This window comes from Anopheles darlingi, chromosome 2 (assembly GCF_943734745.1).
Source record: "Anopheles darlingi chromosome 2, idAnoDarlMG_H_01, whole genome shotgun sequence".
Lineage (NCBI taxonomy): Eukaryota > Metazoa > Arthropoda > Insecta > Diptera > Culicidae > Anopheles > Anopheles darlingi.
Genome location: NC_064874.1, coordinates 11,716,772 through 11,742,512, shown reverse-complemented (window position 1 = coordinate 11,742,512; position 25,741 = coordinate 11,716,772). Strand labels below are relative to the sequence as shown.

The window sequence follows — 25,741 nt, the reverse complement described above, 5'->3', positions numbered from 1 at the left end:
TTCTTAGACTAAAGCGACCCACAGTACCATCAGCAGCAGAAGCAGCAGAAGCAGCAGAAGCAGGTCGTGATGCTTCGAGTATTCATAAACTTTCTATCAAATTAATGTGCCACCTCACCACTAACACCAGTACCAGTACCAGCACCTGTTCAGCCGGCGCGCACTGCGTGTTGATTTTGTAAATTAAAAGAAATTAAATTTATTTCCAGCTAGATTTATTACTTGGCTCTACACCTTTGCACAAGCGCGCGCTCTCTCTTTCAATATATCTCTCTCTTTATCTGTCTACCTTCGCAGCCAGTTTTGTCAGTTTTACTCAAAGATAGACCAGTTACCTCTCGCCCTCCGATCAATCGAGCCAACCAGCCATTGAAGGCGGAAAAACGGAAAGTGGGAGCAATGGAGACGCCCGGGATGATGTTCCTGTTGCTCAACAGATCGGAGATTGAAGGTGCGCCCAGTTTGCGAAGAACTTTTGACTTTACCAACCGCAAGCGACTAAGCAGCGGCTCCAGGCTCCAGCTTCAGTAGAAGGGTTTGTGCCTTGTGACTAGTTCCGTAATCCAATAGTCCACTCGCTCAACCGGCAACATTTATCATCTGCCCTCAGAAAAGCAAAGTAGGGAATACGGGCTTATCGCTGTTGGCACTGAATGTTTAAACAAGCTCCCAACCTTCGTTGGTTACAGCTGAAACTCTCCCCAGGTAAAGTTGGAAAATGATGAATCCTTGTCCGGGGCCCTCCATTTGTCTATCTGTTTAATGTTGAAGCGCGCACATTTGTCTACATAGACGAAAACGGGGGTTCGAGGGCTTCGAATGAAAAACTGTGGCGCACGCAATAGTTTGCGCGGATCAACCGCAAATCTAGCCACACACCGTTCGGTTCATTCCAATTAGGGGACTCCCCCATCCCTCTCTCCCTCCACTACACTTGCGTCCTGCTGGTGCTGGGGTGTTACTGCTGCTGCGGTGTGACGAGTGGAATCCTAATTAAATTCATTATCACTCGATTCCTCTTTGACAACTCGCTCCACTCGCCTCACACATGAAGGTTCCAGGACCACGGTAATCCTCCATGGGATGTGCCTGGACGGCCAAGCTACACTGATAAGCCAGGCCAATCAATCGACAAGTGACAGCCCGCGTGTTGTTATCCCTTTTAATTTAGCTCCAGCGTGGTATGTGCATGTGTGCGTGAGTGTTGTTGATAGTTGTTTGATTGATGTGGTTTACACAAAATGTTAATGTTTTATGCTGCACCTGGCACCCACGCCCGCACACCAACTTCAATCCCAACGGTGCATTACCGATAAGCCACAATTACAATGCACTGTAATTGCAATTCTTTCCAGTCTTCCGGTTTCCTGTTTGTCTGACACCGTTGCACCGGGTCGCCAGGCACGGGTATCGAGCGTGTGACAGCGGATTTCCGCGATAAAACGTTGTAGTCCACTATTCTCTGTTCGGCAGCATGTCATGTACATGCTGTCGAAGGGATTGCCCTGACCGGTGCCGGAACGAAAGCATGAGTAGCGACAGCTTCACACAGCCACCAGCACCGCAAAACACCAAACAAACGACGCGACGACTCTCTAGTAGGCTTTGAGTGCGTTCGATGTGTCGTCGTCTACGTGTCTCGGTGTGCAATATCCACAACCAAGGTTCATAAACATGCCCGGTACGAAAAGTGATTGTGTGTCAGTATGTCTGTGAGAGAGAGAGGGAGACTCACAAAAGCAGTGCCGTTAATGGGCCAGGAAGCACTCCGGCCAACCAGCAAGCCGTATGCTAATTTTCAAATGTATAACACATTGTAATTATATTGTTTCATAATGCTTTAGCGCACCGCGTTCGTTCGCGGCTGACCAGGACACGGTGCGTCGAGCACAGCAGTGCATCCTGCTCCACCGACGAGGCACAAAACGGCGACGGGAGGACAAGAAGCTACCAAGCCGGTCACTGCACAACTCATAAACACTCAATCCATTAGCGGGTTGTAGCACCAGCACGCCGGCTGCGCTAGTAGGCGCGTGATGCGATTTGCATACCTAGCAGGCGCCCATAAACATGGCACCGGTCGTCGCAGCATCAACCAGGGACGAGAGGGTTCCGCTTTGGTTTCCGCGGGAGTGCCACAGTGTAAACTCATTTTACATCCGCGAGGACCGTTCGAGGACGTGCGAGGATACACATCCTCCGACGTCGACACGTTTGGTGCAATCCAATTTGCTGGTCCTACTACTACTACTGCTACTACTACTACTACTACTACTACTACTACGCTGGGCTACGCAACGAGATTAGCTTCATTCCGATCAGCACAGCGGTCTCTTCCGCGCCCTCTCCCTCTTTCTGGGAACAGCCACTAATTCTGCTGACTTCACTCGCACAAGTGCGCACGTTTTGCGTTTCCTTCACCACAACCTCTGCCGTAGATCACGTTGCAGCGAGCCGCTCAGCAGAGCAGAGTTGAGACATTACGGTGCTGTTGCTGCTGCTGCAAATTGAAATGCTCTCCGATACGCGAGTCTCTTGCCCGAAAGGAAAGAAACAGACAACCACCACCACCACTATGGACAGTCCAGTCCTTCAAGGGAGTGCGCGTGCTGCACAATAAATCAAATCAATGAAGCATAAATATTACATTACCAACCCGACCGTCGGACCGTCGCGCGTGTTACGTCACGAACCGAGTGGCGACCACACCACCAGACACTGGACATCATCCATCGGAGACATCTCCCTCGGTCCTGGCTGGTCGTGAGTTGGCAGGCCACTCGCTCGCTTGCTTGAATAATAACACATCCGCTGGCCACGATAATATTGGTGGAAGGTATTGGCTGGTCGGTTGGTGACTTCATCACAACACGACAACACCACGGACTTGCCGTTTGGCAGATTAAAGTTCTTTCCTAGACCAGCATCCCGGAGACTCGACTTCGGTGCGTCGATGTCATGAATAATCCCACCGTGGACTGCCGTCTACGACTCATCCACCGTCTTGGAGCTTGCCGATCCGGATCCGGATCCGGAATATTAATGAATTGCCTGTCAGCTCAGAAGTCGTTCCGGGCAATCCAGAAGAGCCGGTAGTGGCAATCCAGAAGAGCACTTGAACTTGGAGATGCGCTCTGCTGTGTTGTCTCCTTGCCAACTTTCTTCGCAAACTGACTTCCGGAGCTCCTTCTTCTGGAGCAGGTTGCTGCACTTTATCAACTTTTATCGCTTCACCGGGCAAACCGTGCGTCCGTTGCGCCAATTGTTTGCCTTACTTGCTTCTCTGGCGCCCCGCGGGAAAACCGATTAGGCAGCCACGATTCGCTTACGATTCAATTTCAGTTTAATATGTATCCGGGAAAGTATACCCAGAAGTAGTTCCCACGGTTACGAGCGTGCATTTATGATTGCAAACGAGAGCAGCATTTGTCGAGGAACCAGGATCAGTTTGTGTGTTCTCGTGTGTTCTTTTGTTTGACAGAAGGTTTGCCAGCTACCACATCTCCACATGCCTCTACAGCCCATCACGAAGAAACCACGAGGATTGGATGGATTGGATGTGCCGATCAGACGTCCCTTCTTGACTTGATTTTGCCAACGTTTGCCGACAACCCGTTTCGCCATCGTCATCAACAAATTATCAAACTTTCCAAATTGAAAAATTCAATCAACATTTTCCGTATTCCTCCCGGTGCTTCTCTCCAATGTCCTTCCCTTTGCGCCCTCCATTGCAAATCGGTTCTCGATTCCCCAGACTTGGCGAGGGTTTTCGGTAGTGCGGCCCAAAAACTTTCCGGTCCATATTTTAAGCGCCACGCATTGTTGCACCCCTTAGCCACCCAGGGAACAGGGAAATTTGTGGCCCACGATAAGCTGACAGTGCACTGCATTCCATGGCCTGGTGACTGGTTGACTTGCTGGCAACATACCTCTCAACCATCGATTGCGACAACGTCGGACCAGCGAGGTTCAAGCTGCCAAGCAATTATCGCAAACGTTCCGGCCCTCAATCGTGCGACCTCTCGTGGACCAGGGTCTCCAGGGCTCACTGGTGGCCGCTACCAAAGGAATGGCAGTTAAATTTAATCGAAATCCTTGGCCAGCTCGCGAAATTCCCGTACAGTACTGCCAGCAATCGAGCTTCTTCCCGAGGGTCCGGATCGCTGGTTGCCATGTCAACTGATCGCCAACTCCGTTTTCCGAAGAGTCGATGCTCCGTCGGGAAAGTTACCGACGTCGGTCGGTCGGTAGCTGCGACTCGTCGCGGTCCGACATCGCAGCGGACATTAAGCGAAATTCCTCAGCCGTATAATTTTAATTATTGTAAGATAAACATTAATTAGTTTCCATTTCAATTTCGATGGCCTCTGCTCCTCCTGCTCCACCTCTCAACCACCCACCATGGGCCATGTTTTCGTCCAACGTTTGTATCGTGCTGATCATGGTGGTGCGAGTAGCCGGGCACACACACACATTTCTAATTGTCTTTCACCGACGACGCTCGCAACGGCGCAGAGCAGCGTTCCAGCAACTGACGGTGGCCCCGTTTGGGGTGTGTAGCAAGTTTTTCCCTTTGGTTCTGCGCCTCTCCTTCTACCTTCTTACCTTTCATTAGAAGTTGGAATCCGCGAACGTTTCGAGACACTTTTTCATTGTTTTAAATAATGATCTAATCATGTTGGACGCTTTTTTGGACCCAACACCTACTACCTTCTGAACTCCTTCGCCTCGCAATAAACATTCGATTGATGACAAATCCCGGAGGGACGTTTCATCGGCCGCTCGCCGACCCGCTCTTAATCCTTTCGCAATTAATAGATCCACCGCCAGGGACGTGACGCGAAAACGAAAATGAGCTACATCACGGTCCTGGTCCTGCGTGACAGCTTCGACAATTTACTTCCATTTCATTACGATGAGTTAAGGGCTGCCAAGCGACGACCCATCCTCTTGCAGTTACTCATTAAAATCCACTGCCAAAAACCTCGCAAGATTTCTGGAGGGAGGGAGGGATGGAAAACTGGTGAAAAGTCTCGTCTGTTTAATTTAGTACAACGTTTCCTAATGAATAATATATTCCTACCACGTTTGAGATGCGCACAACGGACTGTACACCGTGGAGAAGAGAGCTCTTTTTCCATGGCTTGCTCGAATAGCAAATAACGATTTCGGGGAATGTTTTTTTTTTTTTTTCGCCATTCCACTGCCCCCCCACCCGTAATCCTCCTGGAAAACTCAATCAACGGGCGCGCGAGGTACAAAAAGCATCGAGAAACAATGTATCAATCCATTGTTTATTAACATGTACATGTGACGAGCGGCATGTCGGCGGCAAATCCTTCGCTTTCCATTTTCCCACATTTCCTCTGTTTGCCTGGAAAACCTATTGACTCGCGTAACGATCGTGCGGTCGAAGCATACTTTTTGTTTCGCGATTTACAAATGAAAGAAGTAAAACCGATTGCCGGAGAACCACCGGGAAAATCTATCGATTCCGATGCGGGCTCAATATTCTATCGTTTACACTTCTTGACCGGCCGGCCCGAGCTGACCGGCTGGCTGGCTAGCTGGCTGGCCGGACACATATTTCTGTGCATAAAAAGCGAAAGCATACATTCCCCCAGTCACGCGCCCACGCTCGCGGTGCGAATCGGAATTATTCTTTCTCCTTCTCCTGCCCTGCTGCCGCTTAAATTCCCACCGCCTCATCCTCATCCCCTTTTTTCCCCTCTTCGTTGCGATTGCGTAACAGATTCACGCCGGCCGATTCCGGGACCGTCGCGCGACTAGGCGCACAAAAGGATTTGAATCTTAATCCGTAAAGGCTATATTTGTTCTGTGGCGCATCCATCCCCAAAAACCAGACCCAGTCCGGATCCAGGTCCACAAGTATCCACGGGGAGGCGCCACCACAAACCCGGCACGGTCCGGGAATCCGGACCTGGAGGACTTTTTGCTAACCGCAGCACATCAAACGTACGCTTAAGCGTCCAGTTTTGACACGAATCACCCGCTCGTTCGGTGGGAAAAATACGTTTTCCAACCCGGCACCACCCGGCTGCATTGCCGGTGACCAATTCCCGACCACCGGTGAGCATCTCAGGAGCGACCGGGCAAGAATAAAACAAATATTTTGTTCCAAAAAATGTTTTCCTCCCTGGCTGCCTCCTCCGTGCGCCACCAGGGACCGTACGGACCCGGAATTTGTAGATTGTGAGTGTTCGATTCGGTTGGCGAAAGATCGAAAACGGAATCGCGGTCGCGGTTCGCGCAAAAAACTAAAACCAAACACACACGCCGCCGCCGTCGCCGCAACCGTCGCCGGTATGGACATTCTTCCGCAAACCTGTTCAGAGGTTTGGAGCGCACAAACCACGAGCAGGAGAGGAGCGGAAGCTGCTGATGCTAGCATACTAGCGTCAACGAACTATCCGCCACATATAGTAGAACGTGCACGAAGCAGTAGCCGCGTTCATGAAATAATAAATTTTGCAGCATCTTTCGAAACCCCTTGATCACTCGCTCCATTCCGGGCGGCCATATTTTGTGTCCAGTCCCGTCTGTGTGGCTCTCTGACCACGTGTCCCGCGCCCGGATCGATCGCTGAAAGTGGAATTCAACCGGAAGCGGCATGATTCGTCGTATGCTTTGTATGAACCGTGTGTGGACATTGGAGGGACATTTTCTTTTATTTATTTTCGCTTTCTCTCTCTCTCTCTCTCGTGAACAGTGGAAGATTTCGGCAAAATAGTATCAATGAGTGGCGATGTATTTGTTCAATCCGTCCGATGGTGTGCTTCGTGAAGTCATTTCATGTTGAGTTGTGGTTGAATAGGTTGCTAACAAATGAAAGTTATAACAAAATAATGAAGAATTATTAGCTATAAATTAATTCATTCCAAATCCACTTATGTGGGCAGCCTACTTTACCTGCTTTAAATGACAGCAAATTTAGTGAGATTGCATCTAAGCAAGCATAATGTGTGGCTTTTCAAGCTCTCTATAAATTCTGTTCAGAAGTACTTCATTCTGTTTTTTTTTAATGTAAAACATTTCGAAGAAGACTGAATACTTATGGTTTTTTATTCCTTTTCTTTTGCATACAATGAATTGATTATGAAGTACAGTATATTGATAACAGGATCAATTTTTTATTCCTTTTCTTTTGCATACTATTTTGAATTGATTATGTATATTGATGACAGTATATTGATAACAGAATCCATGAGGAGGTGCATTACTCCGATACTCCGATACCTAAAGGAGCTATAGGATGGGTTTAAAATATCCTTTAAAATTAGTTAATTTGTTTTAAATGTAGTTTTTCTAAAAACAACTTAAAAAAGTCGAATGCAAGATAAAAAGTGGTATATAATTTTTCGAACAATTTACCGTCCGCTAAGCCTTACATCTAATATCTGACTCGTTCTCGAATTGCAACACAAACCGCTCCATTTGCTGCAGTACTTAATGGCGCAAAAGCCACACTCTAAATGCAATTGCAACGCTTGCAGCCGGCTTAGTCAATTTACAAAAAACGATCCCACCATTGCGCCACCATGATACCTACCACTACCGCAACTAATCTGCCAACAGCAGACAAGAAGAAAAAGACAAAAAATCCTCTCCCAAACCCATAATTGAATTCCCACCCTCCCACCTCCTGCATCCAACACACACACACACACAAAGATTCGCACACCTTGCATTGCATGGACCAATCCATGGACCAAAAAAACGGGAAAAACGGACCGCGTGTGAGTGAACCACGGGAGCAACCGGACCCCCCCCCCCCCCCCCCCCAACAACTCGATGATGCGTACACTCGAGCGTGAGGCTTATGTTGATTTGGATTACAACCAAAACATCGGTTTCGGGGCCTCGGCTTGGGCTTTGCGGCCACTGACCACTTTCAGTCTCCATCGCCTGGCCTCATGCGTGCTTGTGTGTGTGCTGATCGAATCAGGCCGCACTCGCAACACTTTCCACTCACAACGGCAGCTTAATGTTGCATTAAGCGACGTTCGATGAGTACACGACGTGGTGCATTTGTTGTTGTCCAACCCCTGACCAGAACACCCTAATTCCTCCAGTAATGACGTTTTCGGGTTTTTCGCAAATGAACCACACCAACAGCATCATCACCACCACCATCATCGGGATTGGTCCAATGCGACCAAATGGTTCGAGCGAAATAAACGAGAAAAAAAAAACGGTAACTGCCGATCGAAATGGCCGCAAGCCGAGTTTGAGTGCCGCGACCCGCACCAGCAAAGGCACGCATCACCAGCGTGCCATTCATTATCGGGCGTCCGGCGTTTATTTAACAATTCACGATGGTGCTGGCGCCTGTGACGGTGCCAGCGGCCGCAAATCTCCGAATAAACATGACACAATTAATGGATCACTGATTTCCAGTGTCGCTGCCGAGCGAGCATGCCGGGCCGTGCCAGCATAAAAACGGCCAGCAAACAACATACGCTCACACACACACACACCATCACCTCCCGGGGCGGTTCTGGGCCCCCGGCATCGGTCAGTTCGTAACGTCTGTCGGCCCTGGACCCGGACCCGGATCAGGACTGTTGCGAAAGTGGTCGTTGCGGTGCGGTTACGCGTTCCCCCGGCAACTCCGACTGCTACACCTCGTGGTCTATCCCGGGGTGCGCGTTAAGCTCGCGAACGCGCTCGCCGTGATACGCGCCCCCGGACGCATGCTGGGGGGCCACGCTGCATCCTTACGGTTCACTGGACACTCTCGCACTGGACTGGGATGCAAAATTGATGGCAAAGAAAACCACACATTACTCCTCTGTGTACGCGGTCGAGGTCGCGCGAGGCTGTGGACAACTCACCAGAATTGGTGTTCTACTGATGGCCAGGCTACTGGCCATCGATTTGTCTTTCGGTGGTTCAGCTCGGAGAGGAAGGTCGAAGAGGCGCCAGTAGTGCCAGTAATTGCTGGCGCAGCGCGAGAGATCTTCACCATGGATGGTACGGCGAACGTAGATGGCCATGATGTCATGGTGCATGACGTGCAAGTGTCACAGCACGGGTCGACGTAGGCGCCTGTAAGCCGCCATCAATTGACAGGCGCCTCGGTTGGCGCACGGAGCGGGAATTCTCGTTAAATAAAGATCCCACCGATGGATCGGTCGCTGGTTCTTCACATGAAGGGGACTTACAAATGGGGCTGTTATGGTCATCCTTGACAACTATGGCGCGTTTGTTGGAGCACTTTCGTTCGCATGTTTGTTCGCCGTGTTTGACCGGTTAGTTCAGCGATTGACATACTATATCACGTGTTATCCATGTTGTTTTCTTTGGTTCTGAGTTGGATTACAGTTTTCTAAACTTCTTTAAACTGTTTTATTTAGAAGTTGTGTTCTTACCTTTCTGCAAGAGTATGTGTTATATTTCCTTCTAATATTTGAGGATTTTTTAGTATTTGATACACTATGAAATAATGTCAGCAATCTCTGCTTTGTATACAAAAGATCCCGATACTCCATTATACTCCATTTGTATACAGTATATTATACCGAACTCTCCTCCCCCGGGGGTAAAGCACACTCCAGTGCATGTGAGCGAAGCGCCTCAACAACCCACCGTTCGACCTCCGTCCGCCAATGCAAACGGTCAGTGTATCGTGCAAATCTCGGAGTAAATACTGCATCAGAAGCGTATCCGTGTGCAACGGTTCCGACGATGCCGGACCGTGGTGAACGATAGAGAAGTCATCGACACTGAGAACTTCTGACAAATGGCTCGCACACGGTCGGCCAGCCAGCTGACCGCTCACCTCAGTAGCTACTCAGAACAGCACAACCGGACCGAGCCGGCGAGTAGCAGTAATGGATATGCATTGGAGCAGACACTTCGGACGCTTCTGATGCTATCCCGGGATTCATGGCCTCGTTAGAAGTCCGATAATCATAAAGAATGACTCTAAAACCTATTTAACTTCTCTCCGCTTTTTTTACGACAAGGATCCAGTATTCCGACAACCACACAAGCAGCAGCAGCAGCAGCCGGCACGAGATCAGTTCGCTTCTCGATCCTCTGCACTATGGCCACCTGAACTCCCTGGTTGGCACACCTGATGTCGAACACGTGCCGGTTGTACTCACCGCTCCGACGTGTACATTCCATTACGGGAATGAACTAACGCAAAGTGCTCCGGTAATGCAAGTGCTTTTCCACTGGCGCATCTTCCAGCGTGTGTGTGTGTGTGTATGTAGTTGGAGTTTTGGAAATAAAATTTAAATCCCTGCTAAAACCCCAAAGGGGGCCCAACGACCACTCTCCTATCCTGCCTCCCATATCCTGCCAAGAACCAACGTCTGCACCGTTGTCGACGTGCTGAGCCGGACAAATTAAATGATTTCCAGACTAATCCTCTTCGATGTTGGCTTTTCTGGTGGCTTGTGGAAGGGGGGGGGGGGGGTAGGGGGGGGGGAGGGGAACTACATCTACAACATTACCTTCGGTTTAGGAGTCGGGTTTATATTTTTAACATGCGCACATGCACCACGAGCTAACCGAAGACGAGTCGTGCCCCAGGACCGGTAACAACCGGTTCGTTGTCTTTATTTTCCATTTTCCACTTGATGAACGTAGCAGCTGTGTGACCCGGCCTGACCCGGCTTGGAAATGGGTTGGGATTTCCACTTCCACGCACCACACAGCACCGGTGCAACGATTTAATCATCGGCATCCAACAGCCGGGACCCCTCGCTATGCTGCGAGAGTATCGTCGAAGGAATATACCTGGTTTGCGCCAGCCAGACCAGACGGATTAAGTAAGCAACTTTTGTTGCCGAAATAACATCGAACGGGATCGAAGTTTCGCCGGAATCTTAGAAACTCTTCGCCAGCGGGTCAGCTGGCAAGGTCCTGGTGAAGTGGAACGAGGTAAGGTGAATGAATTGGAAACACCATAGTGCTGCAGGCGATCAATTTGCTTTATTCCGATACATTAAAGGTGTTACGGAATTTTCAATATCAATCACCGAAAATGGTGAAGCATCAATTAATTGTTCCTAATGGAGTATTAGTCCATTTAATTAAGGTGTTACTCTGTTTGTAAGCCTACTACTCTATTAGATAGCAAATTATATGAATGCTTAAAAGCGGACATCGAGTTAAGAAGCTAGGAACTATGATAAATTATTTTATTTTAACCAATTTAATTTAGTTAATTTTGTTAAGCATAAACAGACATTACTTTCGGGTATAAGCAGCTGTTTTCCATGTTGAAAACTCTACTATGACATTTACGAAGCAAAGTTTGATGGTTTTGTCATAAACTACCCTAAAAATGTGACTTTTCTTGGCTCTAATTGATTACTATCCCTCTCAAAAAGCAAACAGTGACTCCAACTTGCGATACTTGACACTGAAAGTGAAGGATTGGTTATTTTACCGGACCATTCTGCCCGAACGTGTCCAACAAACAAAAACAAACAAAAAATGCTTTCCAGACCCCCGAGGTTCATTCATTCAATCGATTAAAAGTCCAAAACTCCAAGAATGTAGCACGGGGGACCCGAAAAGGAACCACAACAAACCAATATTATTTGCATTTCATATCCGAAACGCAACTTTCGTGCAAAACAAAATGAACAAAAACAGAGACATTCCCCCAAAAACGTACCCCAATCCCTGTCGTGCATTTCGAAAGGATTCCAGGCCACCGAGCCTGGGGGGGTTCTTGTGACGAAACTTTGCTCCGCTGAACTCTCCTCCAGGGGCCAAATCGCTCTCTCTCACTCTGCAAATTATGGCAGTGGCCGTGATTGATTTGTTTAATTTTCCCTGAATACCACTCGTTGATTGCTCCGTTCACCTGCTCAGTCACTTTTCAGGCGAGCGTGAAAGGAGTGCGAGCGTGCGGAACCGAGGGATGACTGCGAGGTGCGTTGTGGAGCTTTTCGCAAAACTTTCTCCGAATTTCCCGTCCCATCCAAAATGGGGAGAAACGGTTCGGATCCCCACCTTCGCATTTCTCACCAGGAGAAACTTCTTCATTTACAATCAATCCAAGTACCAGCAACATGCATCATCTTAATCAAACACAACTCCAGGGGCCCTGTCAGAGATCCCGCTAGGGCCTGGACCTGCCCTCAGAACCCAAACCACCGCACCGCAGAATGCTATTTTTGAGCGAAAACTAATTTCGACTTTCGGGCACCAATCGAGCAGAGGACACTCTGGTCTGGCCTGGCCAGGACTCCTACGAGCACCCACGCCACGTCCACGTCCACGTCCACGTCCACGGTGGTCTGGTGAGGCGAATGCGAGCTCCAACTGGAAAATTGGCTCACAAGGATTAACCCCCAACAGCAGCAGTATGTCTGCAGCTGGCATTCGAGAGGGAGGGGGGGGGAGGGTGCCTTCCCGGGCTTCTGCTCCTTTCATCTTCCGTCCGTCGTCAGTGCCACAGCTCGGGTCGGAAAGTTTTCCTCTGGCGCAATTTCTTATTCAACAATTGTTTAATTTAATTATTCAACCATAATACACCGCAATCATACAGGTTAGCATGATCCAGCACACACATGGTTGTGTGTGTGTGTGTGTGATGCGGGAGGTAGCATTGTGTGTCCTTGGGTATGCGTACGACCAGCAGCTCACCATCCAGCGGTGTTCATCGTTGGCTGTCATGCAAGAGACGCACGGGTGGGAGGGGAGGATGCTGGGCTCCTTATGACCCACCGGCAGCCCCGGACCCCCGGACTGTTTATGTATCTCTGACGGTTTGGTGCGCACCGGGCACCGGGAGTTCGGGCTGCGCTCCGAAGGAATGTTCGCCCCGCTCAAAATCCCTTTTCGCAGCGCCAAGACAAACTTTTCCAACGGAACGCACCCCGTCGCGGCCTCGCGGCTCACGTCCACAAGCGTGGGGGGGGGGTGCGGTGGACAGCAGCTCCAAGGAATGAAATGTGATGCTACTGATGCTGCTGGTGCTGCTGTTTACTCTCTCGCATTCGCCTTGATGCGTTCCATCTGATAAAGGGAAACGTCGGTGCGCCCCCGGAGATGCGTACCTCTCCGGTGACACACACACACACACACACACACACACACACACACACACACCCTGGCACAAGCGTACGCACCGTGACCGTGAGTTTGCCGCCGGGCTGATAGCTCGTGGACTTGAAACCAATTTTAGCTTAATTGAAAAATACTTGACGTCATCTAGTGCGCGCTGCTTTTCATAATCACAGCACACACACACACACACCTTGGATACGCGGTTAGCTACAGTTAGGCATGCTAGGATGAGGAACGGTTTCAGAACGTTCTGGCCATGGCCTGCTCTATACAGCATGTAAACCTGAGGCCATTTGGTCGGGGGCATTAGACTTGGAATTAGCGACGACTACATCAAAGCATTGCTTGGTTGTCCAATTTTGAGAAACAATAATAAATCTGTATTATGTTTTTTGCGAACATTTCGCACCAAAACGAACCGTCTCCTGCGCAATCGACGAATCCTCTGTTCTGCTTCGTCGACTCACTGAGCCGTATGTCGATGCGAGTTTCTGTGAGTTTTTTTATTGCGAAGCATTTCTAGCATTCAAACCAATTGAATTGCATTTTTCGTACAGCCATCATCCGACTCCGTCGGCAGACTAAACTCACACGAGATCCTTGACGGCAACCACAATCCGCACCACGTGACTCACGGCATAAAACTGGCCTGGGCAAGGACGCAAAAAGGACAATGCCAACCAAACTGGCCATTTTAGTGGCCGATCGATCGTAGCTCGCAAAAACTCTGGGAGGAGGGTGGGGGAGAACAAAAAGAACAAGCAGAATGACTTTGGCAGACAGATTCGCACGCGGGCGCACCACACATACACACATGTCAAGACACGTCTCCGCGTCCGGCGAGCAGACACGTTCCAAAGCCAACGCCAAAGGATGCAGAACACATTTCTCACTTCATCCGGACAAGTGGCTTCACCGGAGCATCAATCAACGTCGCCGAAAAAGCGACCGAGATTCGTGCCATGGCCGCGACGTGCGTTGTGTCGGCGCTGGGTGGCTGGACCCACCAGTCCCGGGAAGCCAGCCAGCCAGACAGACAGCTAGCAGTTCCAACACGGTACGCTTTTCCACGGTAATGCATTGATGCGTTTTTCTTCGTTGGCAGCACTTTTCACCCACGAGTGCAAACCATCGAGAACCGGGCATGGGTTTCTGCGGTGGAAGGAAGGCAGCTGCACCGCTGTTGGTCTGGCGCTGGCTTTTCCAAAGCACCAACCCCACCAACAGTGCGACACGCCGAACTTTACCCGACAAGTGGTAAACAAAGAACGATAAATTAGCTTCCCACTAGAAACTAATTATAAATTTAAATACAAATAACTTTAACACTCTCTCCCCACCTCTTTCCACCAGAAATGTGAAAATGCGATACTGCCACAGAAACCAGACTGTGGTGCTGTAGGTTGTATGCTGTGGTATGAAGTTATGTTTCTTGACAAAACTTTAGTCCATTGCGACCTTAGCACTTCCTTATTTGAGTATCGCTCGGTGCAGCTGTGCAACTCGATTATGACGATAGCATAATACCAGAGGAAACAATTTAATAACACCAGACCGAAATGCCCAAAAGTTCCTTGTCCTGCGACACTGTGTTGCTAATCTTCAATAATTTCCTTTAATAGGTTTTTTTCACAGAAGGTTGGACTTCAACTACTCAGTTTTTTTTATCTCTCTCTCTCGAGTACCTTTGTAGAATTGCATCTATACCCAATTGCTATATTGAACCAAACCAGTTTGCTCAAAACTCTAGTGAATAATTAATGTTTCCCCCAGGGACCACCGGGGCTACATCATCCTCACACCTAAGGCTACCTCGCACACGTGAGCCGCTAGTAACAAAATTACGAAGCACCACTTGACCCCTATGACTGCCAACACCGATAGTGTACCGAGAGGCGCATGCAACGTGCTGTAAACGTGCGGCTACAAATTAATGCTCCACCGAACGAGTGAGGGCTTCACTGGGAAATTAAAAGAAACATTTAATGACCTCCCAGACTAGCTGCCTGCCCAGCAAGTGCCCAACGGAGCTGGGAGCTAATTTTTTGGAAGATCGTTTTTCAAAAAGAGGTCCAGCAGCCAGACGCGAATGTTCCCGGGAGCTAGTGCCAGCGCGCCAAAGTGCAGCCAATTTAATGAAGCTATTCAGCACTTCAGACCCCCCCCCCACCGCCCCTCGCTCTCCCCCTTTTGGCCGTTGTACTGGCCACGAATGCCTAGCATCCCAGCAGGGAAGCACTGGGGAAATGGCGAATGCTACTTTTCGCCCAACAGTGCAACGGTTATGATCAGCAGCACCACGCTACTTTGGCCTTTTACCACATCAACACACACACACAGCATATACACGTTTGTTCACACGTTTGGCCACAGTGTACAGCCGTCACTTGGTGCTTGGGCTTGGGAGGCTCATGTTTCCACTATGCATTGGATCCAAGGTGGTCCACCGTTTACAGACACCGGCATCGTTAGAGAAACTCGTCGCTGACGCCCCGGGAAGTGCTGGTTGAGCGGAAACAGTCCTTCAAGACGGTGCGCCATGACGCTTTTGCATCCCTTGCCTTGTACCTTTCGTCTATTCTTCTTGGCCTTTCGGGCTCCCTGTCCGATGCAATTTATTTCATCGTCATCATCATCATCGCCATCAGCAGCAACGGCAGCAGCAGCAGCAGTAGCTCTCATCAGCAGGAGCATCAGTATCGGTAGTTTCTAGCTTTACACACCGGCCAAGAACAGACGTACGGTATGTGTAACCCTTCCTTCCGACCGAGCTCCGAACCGAGAACAAGAGAGGTTTAGGTTTCTGTTCCAGTCCTCCGATGCGAAGCGAGTGAAGAAACATTTCTTCAAATGTTACTTGCTACACTTGCCTTCCTGTGGATCGTCGCTTTTCATCTCGTAGTACCGCGTACAGCGTAGCTAGTGCCGCCAACGTGTGTCGAGCGTCTGTTCGTCCGTTCGTTCGTCAAGAAGGCAATGTAACCTAACCGCGTACCTTCCATTCGCATCGTCTAGTCGTTCGCCTAGACGGTCTAGACGGTCTCCTGCATTTCGACGGTAATTAGACTCCTACCCAAGGCCCCCCCACCGAGAGAAATGCAATTAGTGTTTACACCAATTTCTCGCTTTACTGCGAAAACTCTGCAACTCTGCAGGAGCTTCCAGCTTCCATACATTTCGCACATTCCGAACGAAGGAGTGTTTTATCAGCATATTTCCTAACATTTCGTTTATTGTTTGGGACGTTGGCCCTTTTGGGCACATTCTATTAGCTGAGTGCTGGGTTCATAAATAGGTTCCATTGCAAAATGGTCCATTTTTTTTGGTAGTGTTTCCTGAATTAATACTGAATAGTAATGGTTTGGATTGCAGTTTTTTATGCAGGCAGCCGACCAAGTAATTTGGAATTCGATGGAATTTGAATCTGAAATGCGGAATGAAAATTTATTTCAAGCTGAAAATCTGGTAGAATGAAAAATGGACGCCATACAGACAAAGGATTCTTCAACGGAATCCCATGGTTACTTTGATCCGTCGATCGGCTGAGCAGAAATTCCAAAGCACCAAAAGTAACCAAAAGTCATTCGAAGCAATAATTGAACATTATTAATCAGATTCGGGAAAGAATTCATCTTGCAGAGTATTCAAAAGCCATGAATTTCCACCGCTCCTACCCCTACCGTTCGATGCACTCCTGCGGATGATGCCTCCTCTCTGCCTGCCTGCATATGTCGCCTTCTGCTCCGAATGCTTCACATTCTAATTCTCACGATGACGATGAACCGTCGTTCCAAATCCCAACGGCCATGGTCACGACCACGCGAGGAGGCCGGCGGGAGGCCTAGAGATGGGCAGACGCTTGGGTGTCGCTAAACCGCCGAGATAGGATTTTTGGCTAAGGAGTCTCGAGGTCCCGAAATTGAATTACGACGATGGGGATTGAAATTTATTACCGATATTTTTACTGCCTTCAAGTGCCATAATTCACCTTCATCCCTCCATTATCATCCCTCACGGTGCCACCCCCATTTGCTCCATACTTCCTCCAGCGCGCACACACACACACATACAGAAACACATGCATTTGAACGTTTTAGTTGCGAATACTATGTGCCGTCCCTCACATATGAGCAGCCAACCAGTCAGACAGAAAACGACCGAACGATGGCCAGGGAAGTGTAAGTGGAACGCGCGGCAGTCGGCAGACTCCAACGGGTGCCTCCGGGTGGGTGGGTGATGAGAGGCAGAACTGTCGGATAAAACGTAACGCCAACATAAATCTGCATATCACAGTGCACACCCTCGCGCTCCAGCTCCTTCTGCGTCCACGTGTGTGTGTGTGTGGGTCTCATATGCCCAAAGGATATTCCCGCCCCCTCCCCGCCTGAAGGGCACCAGGGTTGATTTCACTGCAATCGATTTATAGTTTGTGCCAATTTTGTGCCCACCCGATCAATGCTCTGCTCCATCGCACCTCCTCTCTCCTGACGTTGCCCAGGATTGGCGCGATGTGTACAAGGTTTCGTTTTCCCGGAAATGTTGTCGCCAGAGCACCAGCTCAGCAGTGTGTTCCAATCTTACACCTTCTGGTGTGGGTTCAGCACCAGAATCATGCTATTCTGTTGCCTGTTAATCAATTAGTGTCTTCCGTAAAAGCACGATCACACCTTTTCATTATTAGTATTAAGTAGTATTAGGCAAATTATTACCCGCACAGCTTGATGAAGAATCATTTTTGCGGCTAAACGCTCTTTTTATGCCTACGATAAAATGAAGAAGTAGCAAAGGTTCAGGAACTTCTTTACATAGAACTTAACATAGAAGTAAATCTATACCATATTTATGATTCTGTTTACTTTTGATCTTATTTTATAAACATATAAATTTGTCATCGACACAAAAGGAAGCTCAGTTGACAGTCGTTTGACCTGGCTCCTTAGATTATTTCAACTATTTTTTCTTGTCAAACGTTGAAGCTACTAGATTTCAAAAGCAATCCTTTGGCTGGATCAAGAACCTGTCTTCAAATTCATCGCAAGCCTCTCCATAAAAACAAGGACAACGATCCATCGAAATGCCTTTTCGGACTTGAACCAACAACGACCACGCAAGAAACCCTAGCTTCTCATCAAATCGCAACTCGCCTCACTTTCCCCGACGCACGACGCACAAACAAACAAGTCGACCGCCGAGTGCGAAAGCGGCAAAAAGGCGCCAAATCTACATACCCGCCAGCCGGGCAGGAAATAAACAAACGGACAGAAACGGAGCATGTCCTGCCCGGAACCGGAAACCACCTCCCGGAAAAAAAACGCAACGCAATCCTCAACAGTCCCCCAGCAGGTGATTGCAAACACCTTTCGCAAACATGCAAACCACGAAAGTCACTAAATGCTCGGCCCCTGGGACCCGGGAAGCCAGCACGAAGTGCATGTGCCGCTGTGTGTGTGTGTGTGTGTGTGTGTGTGTGTTGATTTTGGTCGAAAAAGAGGATCTCCAAGGGTTCCCCGGACGTTTAAGACAACTCGCACGTCAACGGAATTAGGTATCGGGCGGAAGCCATGCTGTTGCTGCCTTTATTGGGTGCCAAAAACGGAATAATAAATAAACGGTCAGAACACACTACGAGGGGTGCAAGAGCTGTCTGCTCATCCTTCACACTGTCACACAGACAAACACACACAAGCTGAAACGCGAAAGACTCCAACTGCAGTGTCAAAGCATAAGTCCGTTCAGCTTGAAGATATCACCGGGGTACGGTTGAGCTGCTCCTGACGCCGTATCACTGCCGGTCACGATTCCGGATCCAGCGTCTTGTTGTCGCTTGCCATCGCCGCTCGCCTTACGATAGCGTTGGGTGGACACTAACGGGCCAACCGTCGGTGGTGGCTGTGCCTGGCCGATGCCCTTCTGTCTGCGCACACGATACACTCCAACCGGACCCGGTCCATCGTCCCGATCATCGTCATCCGGTGCTTCCGGTTCGGAGTCCGCCGCGGTATCGTGGCTGTTGTGATGCCGCCGGTACGGATACAGTTGTCCTGCGTTGTCCTTCGTCGCGCCGGACGACAGCACGATTACGGTCGGTTGCGAGGATGCCGCCCCCAGCGGTGTCGAGTAGTCCCGGATGTAGTTCTGCAAGATGCTCAGAAAGAACAGGAACGCCAGCAGGGTCAACACGGCCACCGAGGCACCCTTGAAGCGTAGTCCCTTCCCGTACGTTCCGTACGCCGGGGTGCGATACACCGGATAGGGTGGGAATGCTGGTGGTGGTGGTGGTGGTGGTGGTACCGGTGCTGGACCCTGGAGCCCCGGTTGGGACCACGGTAGAAAGCTGGGGAAGAATCCACCGCCCGGACCGGTCACCGTATCGGTGTGACCCCAACCGTAATCGCCGGTTACTTCGTCGTACGCTTCCGGACCGGTACCGGGACCGTACACCGGATACTTGCCATTGGGCAGAAGGGCCGGTGGTGGTAGATCGTGATGCGTCCGTTGGTTAATACTGTTGCGGATGGTTGCGAGCGTTGGCATCACTGTACTGCTGCTGCTGCTGCTGCTACTGGTGCTGATGCCACCACCAGCGCCAAGAGTGCTGAATCGTTGCAGCAATCCGTCGGTCATGGTGACTCCTTGGATCACTCTGGAAGGGCTGCCGTCCGGACTCCGGAGACGAGCACAGAACCGTTAAGCTCCGCTTCAACTGTCGTACTGAGCGGAATCCGTGGGGTTTACGATGCATTTACCAACCGAAAAAAAGCTCGGTTCAAGGTTCGGTGAGGTTGATGGTAGTTGAACTTGTACCGTACCGTACCGTACCATGGCGGAGGGTATGGAGTTGCTGGCCCGTTAAATTGAAGGCGGCACCCGCCCTACAAACCGTTCCACCGTTGATTGTCTATCAAATTATGCGCGATCAACAACGCAGATGACGAAGATCAAGCGCCTAAACACGATGGCGGTGGTGACGACTTTTCCTTTCAACACCAACGATGACGCCGCCAGTGAAATGCCAGTGAAATGCGTTCTTACAATCTTCGCTTCACCCGCTAATGTGCGCACCCAGTTCCAATCGCTGGCGACGCTAACCTCGTTATTATGGCTTCGAATCTGAATAGAGAGGGTGCCGTTCGGCGGGAGAAATGGTGGTTCGTCGGGATGATTTTCTCATTTCCGTCGCATCATTTACCGTTCGAGATGCACCGCGGTTCGGGAAGGTAGTTTTAGTTAGATTTAGTTGGTGTGTTGTTGTTTCAGCAATGCAAAGATAGCGAGCGGATTGGTAACCTGCTAGAAGTTCACTAAGGGCTGCGCCCAACAAATAACCGTTTGAGCCCAAGTCGTTTTATTTACAAAGGATCCACCCAAGGGTGCTAACAGTCAGCCGGTCACACTTACACCTGAGAAAACTATACCACTTTAATAAATTTGTCGAAATAAACGATAGAGAAACTTTAAAGTACATTCAGTACTGTTACAATTTTACTTTTATGCTCTACTTTCATACATTCCAGACATAATGAAGAATTGATTCATTCGAAATATTGTTTTGATTTGCTTGATCTGCTTTATCATCTACATACTTAATAAAATCCAAATAACCTGATAATATATTTCTCTACCGGTTTCATTCTGTTCTGCATGCGGAATCATTCAAAAACATCGATCACTCCTACCTTATGTTTAAAACCTGTTTAGTATTGCTGAGCTCTAGTTGACAACACGAGCTTCTACGCAAGCAGCAAGTATCAGATTGTTCTCATTTGACTAATGAAATTGACGATAACTTTATTGTCAAAACGTTCCGCAGAAAGAGCATTCGCCAACCCGCCAACCAACCCGCTTAAGACCGGTTTTTGCGATCCAGACCATATGCTAAAGCATAAAATCGAAACTGATTCTGGATTTTTTATTCTATTTATAGAATTACGGTTATCGGCCACTCAGCAGTGGCTCTGAAATTTACATCCCAAATGTGGGGCCATGTGGGGTCAATGGTCTGCCTATCGTGTCAGCTGTTTTATTTTTAAATTGGGATAATTTCGCGCTCTTTCGACTCTAGAGAAGTGTAGAACATTTTTTACATCAAGATACCGTCAATTAAGAAACATAACACGAAGTTTTGCATCCGCACCATCCACTAACTTGTTTTTGAATCCACACCCGATAGGGAATCAGCTGACCAAAAAAAGCTGGGAATGCCGCTAAAAAAACCTGAAACGACGAATCGACGACGACGACTTGAATTAAAGCACTCAATGCACGCCAGATCCGATTCACATGAGTTGCCGGTCAGTTTTCAGCAACATTTCGGCATAAACGGATCGCTTGGACGGATCGTCACGACAAGCCTGGTGGAAAGCGAGATGATGCAGACGATCGCTTGTCTTCTTCTGCTCATCACAAATGCAGGCGGTCAGCAGTCAGCATATTCTGAGCCGTTTAGCTACTGGCTAGATACTAATCAAGCATTCAGTCACATCGAGGTAAGGAAATTGCGCTGTAGCAAATGTGCGAGAGTAACAATTAATATGTCGGAAGGTAATTATGTTTGAATCAACAGTGGCGTAGCATGTAGAGCATGCACATTTCAATTAGTGCAAACATAGCGCAAATTGCATATTGCGCATATTGCATAGTGCATATTGCATAACATTGCATATTAAGATCACATCGGCTTCGATCGTTCGATCGGCACGACACTCTGATCTACCTAAACGAGGCGTTAGTTTCAATGTATTATCTAACTTGGAACAAACCTTTCAGAAGCTACTATAACATATAAATGTCACTTCCTTTTTCTTCCATTTTTGAACAGGAGCGCATCGAAGACAAGGATCTTTCCCTGGGGAAGAGGATTCCGATCGTGTTACTTGCTAGTGAGAATGAAGGATCCTTCGGCACCGGATGGCCCTCTTCCGATATGTAAGCCATCAGCCATCAGCCATCAGCTCCTCATCCAGTTGCGTCTCTAATCACAAGGTTATCTTTATCCTTTTTGCTCTCTGTTACAGTACATGGAGAGCATTCGCTGCAAATTACAACACCGTCTGGAGACAAGCAGTAATCGATATGGTTTATACTCTTACGACTATTTATTGTACAAAATTTGTCATTTCGACCATACACGGCTTTTTATTACAATATTAAATGCAATCATCTACGTATAATGTATGGCAGACAAAGGGTAAGTGTGAAAATAGAAAAGGAATACACAGCCTACAAAGAATGTGAGAACAACTCGTGGTTCACTTCATAATAAAACCCCAGCATACACTTTTATAAAATAAGTCGTTATAAATCTGTTGGGTTTGGGGTAAAGCAATCCATTATTAAAAATAATTTCAAAGTTTCAAAAAGGCCTAAAATACTTCCGCTGGTCCGCTTTACATTTACAAAGGATTGTTTCATCGCGAAAACCTCAATCATCGTTTTTCCACGTTTTCCCTCTAGCATGCAACATACAATACTATTGCACGCAACTGGGAACAACGCGCGGATCGGTGGTCACAATCGAATTTGGGAAAAATAATATGGAGGGTGGAAAATTAATTTTCACATTTTTCCCCGAACCCTGTCCTTTCCTTGAGTATCCTGTAAAAGTTTCACATCAATCGAGGTAGAAATGACAAAACCACAGATTTTTAAAAATCGCGCCTCGTTCGTGTATACAGTATGTTCCACAATAATAGCCACATTAATGAAAACATGCAAAGTCGAAGATGTTCTGGTAATGTGTGCTTCTTCTGTTATCATTTAATTCCGTTTTGGTTTTTCCTATCATACTTTCTCGTAGACAGAAACCCTTTATTCATATCTAATAGACTTTGTCAGATAATTATTTGGCTAAAATCAGAAAAACAATCGCTCGAAATGCGCAAGTAATATTTTTTTCAGTTAGAAACAGCTCGAATCTTTTTTTTATTTTTACTTGAGCATTATGCTTGTAGGCCTATATTAAAAAAAACTAAACTAACTAAACTAAACAAAACAAAAAACGTGACGCAACCCAATCAGGCTATGTTGATGCTGTCGCGTATAAATGATCGAGTACATATTTATGCAAAACCACGTAAAAATTAACGGTCATACTGTAGAATACTATTGATAATATTCGAAATAAAAAACAAACAAATAATACGCAATATAACACATAGACAATACAAAACATTATGATTGCTGATTAGCACTAACTCCCTTCACAACACTTCCTAACTGATAATCCGCTACTCAAGCTACAAAAAACTTCCATTAAAAACCGCTCAAAGATCAACTATTTTATCCAACTGTTAAACAATAGTTACCTCGTAGAACATGAGTGTCTTTGCAATACGCTTACATAATTAAAGACCTTAATGGGGGGACGAGTGTAGTAAAGCGCCAGGATCAACATGCCAGCGTGCAGCAGCATGCAACTCACAACCCTCCGGCGGCGCATTCAGGGGAATCCCCAATCAAAATGACGAAGTAAGAGAACGAAAGAGAACCGCGTAGTGCGAGTGTCCAAGCATACGGAACGAAGCAAACCATGCGTCTTGTTAGAGCAACACGACAGCGAGAGATCCACGCAAACACGCAAGATCACTTCGCTCCACTAAAAAGGGGTAGCGGGGAGCAAACTCGCGCTGAGAAGTCGCTACCCAGCACCGGTCACCCAGCACTTACGGATCGCGCGGTTTCGCCGTTCGCCTCAGATTCGTTTGAGCTTCCAACCCGGATGGCTGCGCGGAATCGGACCCTCTCGTCCGCGGTTTTTGTCGGTCTATGGCCCCTATTGCGATTGTCTTGTCTCGTTTCCGAGACAAGACTCGACCAGTCTTGTCTGGCAAAAACCGCCGAGTCTTGGTTGTCTAAAATCGGTATTGCGAGTGTCGCATGAACACTTGAATGAACAAGTGTTCATTTGGCTGTCAAAAGCCATCAAAATCGCAGCTTTGTTTGTAAACAATCGTGCGCAGTTTGAATTTCCTTACCGTTAACGTGTTTTAATTCATCAAAAAAATGTTTTCAATCGTACAATATTTGTTCAATTATTCTCAATCTCTGATGCATTTTTATTCAGAAACTCGATCGTCACGAAAGCAAATGCTGAGGTTTAAGCCCATTACATGGTTCTCAGAAAATGTGCCATTTCGTACAATTGAACATAATCGATTACTGGTAATAGGTTATTGATTAATTCCATTAAATTCAACCAAAAATTCCAAATCAACCGCCAGTCTGCTAAATAAAAAACTGTTACGGTAATCTTAAATCGCAGTCTTGTTTGGCAGACTCCCAGTCTGGTAGCTTTGAGTACAAGACAGCTGAGTCTCGTTTCCAAGACAGAAATCGGTGTCAAGCAAGACACTCGCAATACCGACACCAGACTGACGTTTGTCTTGGAAACGAGACAAGACAATCGCAATAGGGGCCTATATCTCAATCGCGGATCGCGAGTGTGTGCTGACAGTGCGATCGGATCAAAACGGCAGCGACCCATTGAGCGCGAGTGATCGTACGTTGTGCATTCACCGTGGCAAACCCAACCCTTCGCCCAGGTTTCCCAGACCCGCGTGCCCAGAACGGAACCGTAGCCGCGAAGCAGCCAACCAAGGAAAAGAAGCCACCCCCGGCCCCTGGGCCAAAACAAAGTGCAAAGAGAAGCTGAAAAACACAACCTGACCCCAAACCCTGCGCGGTATTTGTGCTCGTCCCGTACATCATCCGACAATCACGCAGCGTGAAGACGACGACCAAAGCGAAGGTGAAGACGGCGACGACGAAGACGACAACGACGACGACGACGACGAATACCTTTCGAAAAGAGAATTCGGGAATCTGTTTTCATGCCGGAACCTTCCACCGGCTTGAAGGTCGTCCGCAGCATAGGATTTCGGAACGCAGCATAACGCAGTGCCCAGGGTTTGTGTGCGTGCGCCACTTGTGTCTCTCGCGTGGTGATTTTATCTCGTTCTTTCGGTGATTCCTCGGTTCCCCTGCAAAACGTGCCTTCCGAGCAGTCCAAGCAGTGTTATCCAAAGTGGCGAGTGATAAGAACCATTTGCGCTAGCGCTGGTACGCAAGTGAAAGGCGCATTATTCTCGTTAGTGCACGGTGTGGCGGGGTCAGCGCAATTCGCGTTTGTTGATTACGTGATTCGACGCGGGGGGAGGATACGACGACCTGGTGACGGTAGGTGGTGTGTGATTTCGTAAAAATAGGATCCACCTCACCAACACTCACTTTCATCGGTACATACGGCAAGAGCAAGGGTGCAGCAAGTGGTCCGAGAACATCGGAAAGGCAAAAGGCGAATCTGTCAGCCGCCCGCAAAAAGGCACCGGCAACGCGGATCGGAGTGCAGCAACCAGTACCGCGAACACCATTACGGCACCGACACCTAACGTCGCCTCCGCAAGATCCCCAAATACAAAGATGGGCGAAATGGCAACGGCGAAGGAAGGAAACCAGCGACCGACGACGGTGAAGCCGGTGGCCCCAACAGTGCCGACTGCCGAAGCCCGGCCACGCGTCGAAACGAATGGGTAAGATCCCGGGGAGACCGGCACATTATTGTCTTCTTCGAACGATCATAACACGCTCAGCTTGGGAACAATCGGGAGAAAGACACTCAATCGTTAAGATGCGATCGTACGCGTCTCGACGACGCGACTGTCGTCGTGTAATCTTTTGATCTTTGATC

General features: G+C 48.4%; 1 protein-coding gene across 1 annotated transcript in view; it reads left to right on the top strand.

Moving 5' to 3' along the window:
- Positions 1-24,473: 24,473 nt before the first annotated feature.
- The window catches only part of LOC125948264 (protein unc-13 homolog 4B-like), an 11,202-nt gene continuing 9,934 nt past the window's right edge, over positions 24,474-25,741 (top strand). The window contains exon 1 of the mRNA XM_049674166.1: positions 24,474-25,583. Coding sequence (XP_049530123.1) covers positions 25,474-25,583 — 110 coding nt within the window. The 5' untranslated portion in view covers positions 24,474-25,473. The remainder of the gene's footprint in view (positions 25,584-25,741) is intronic.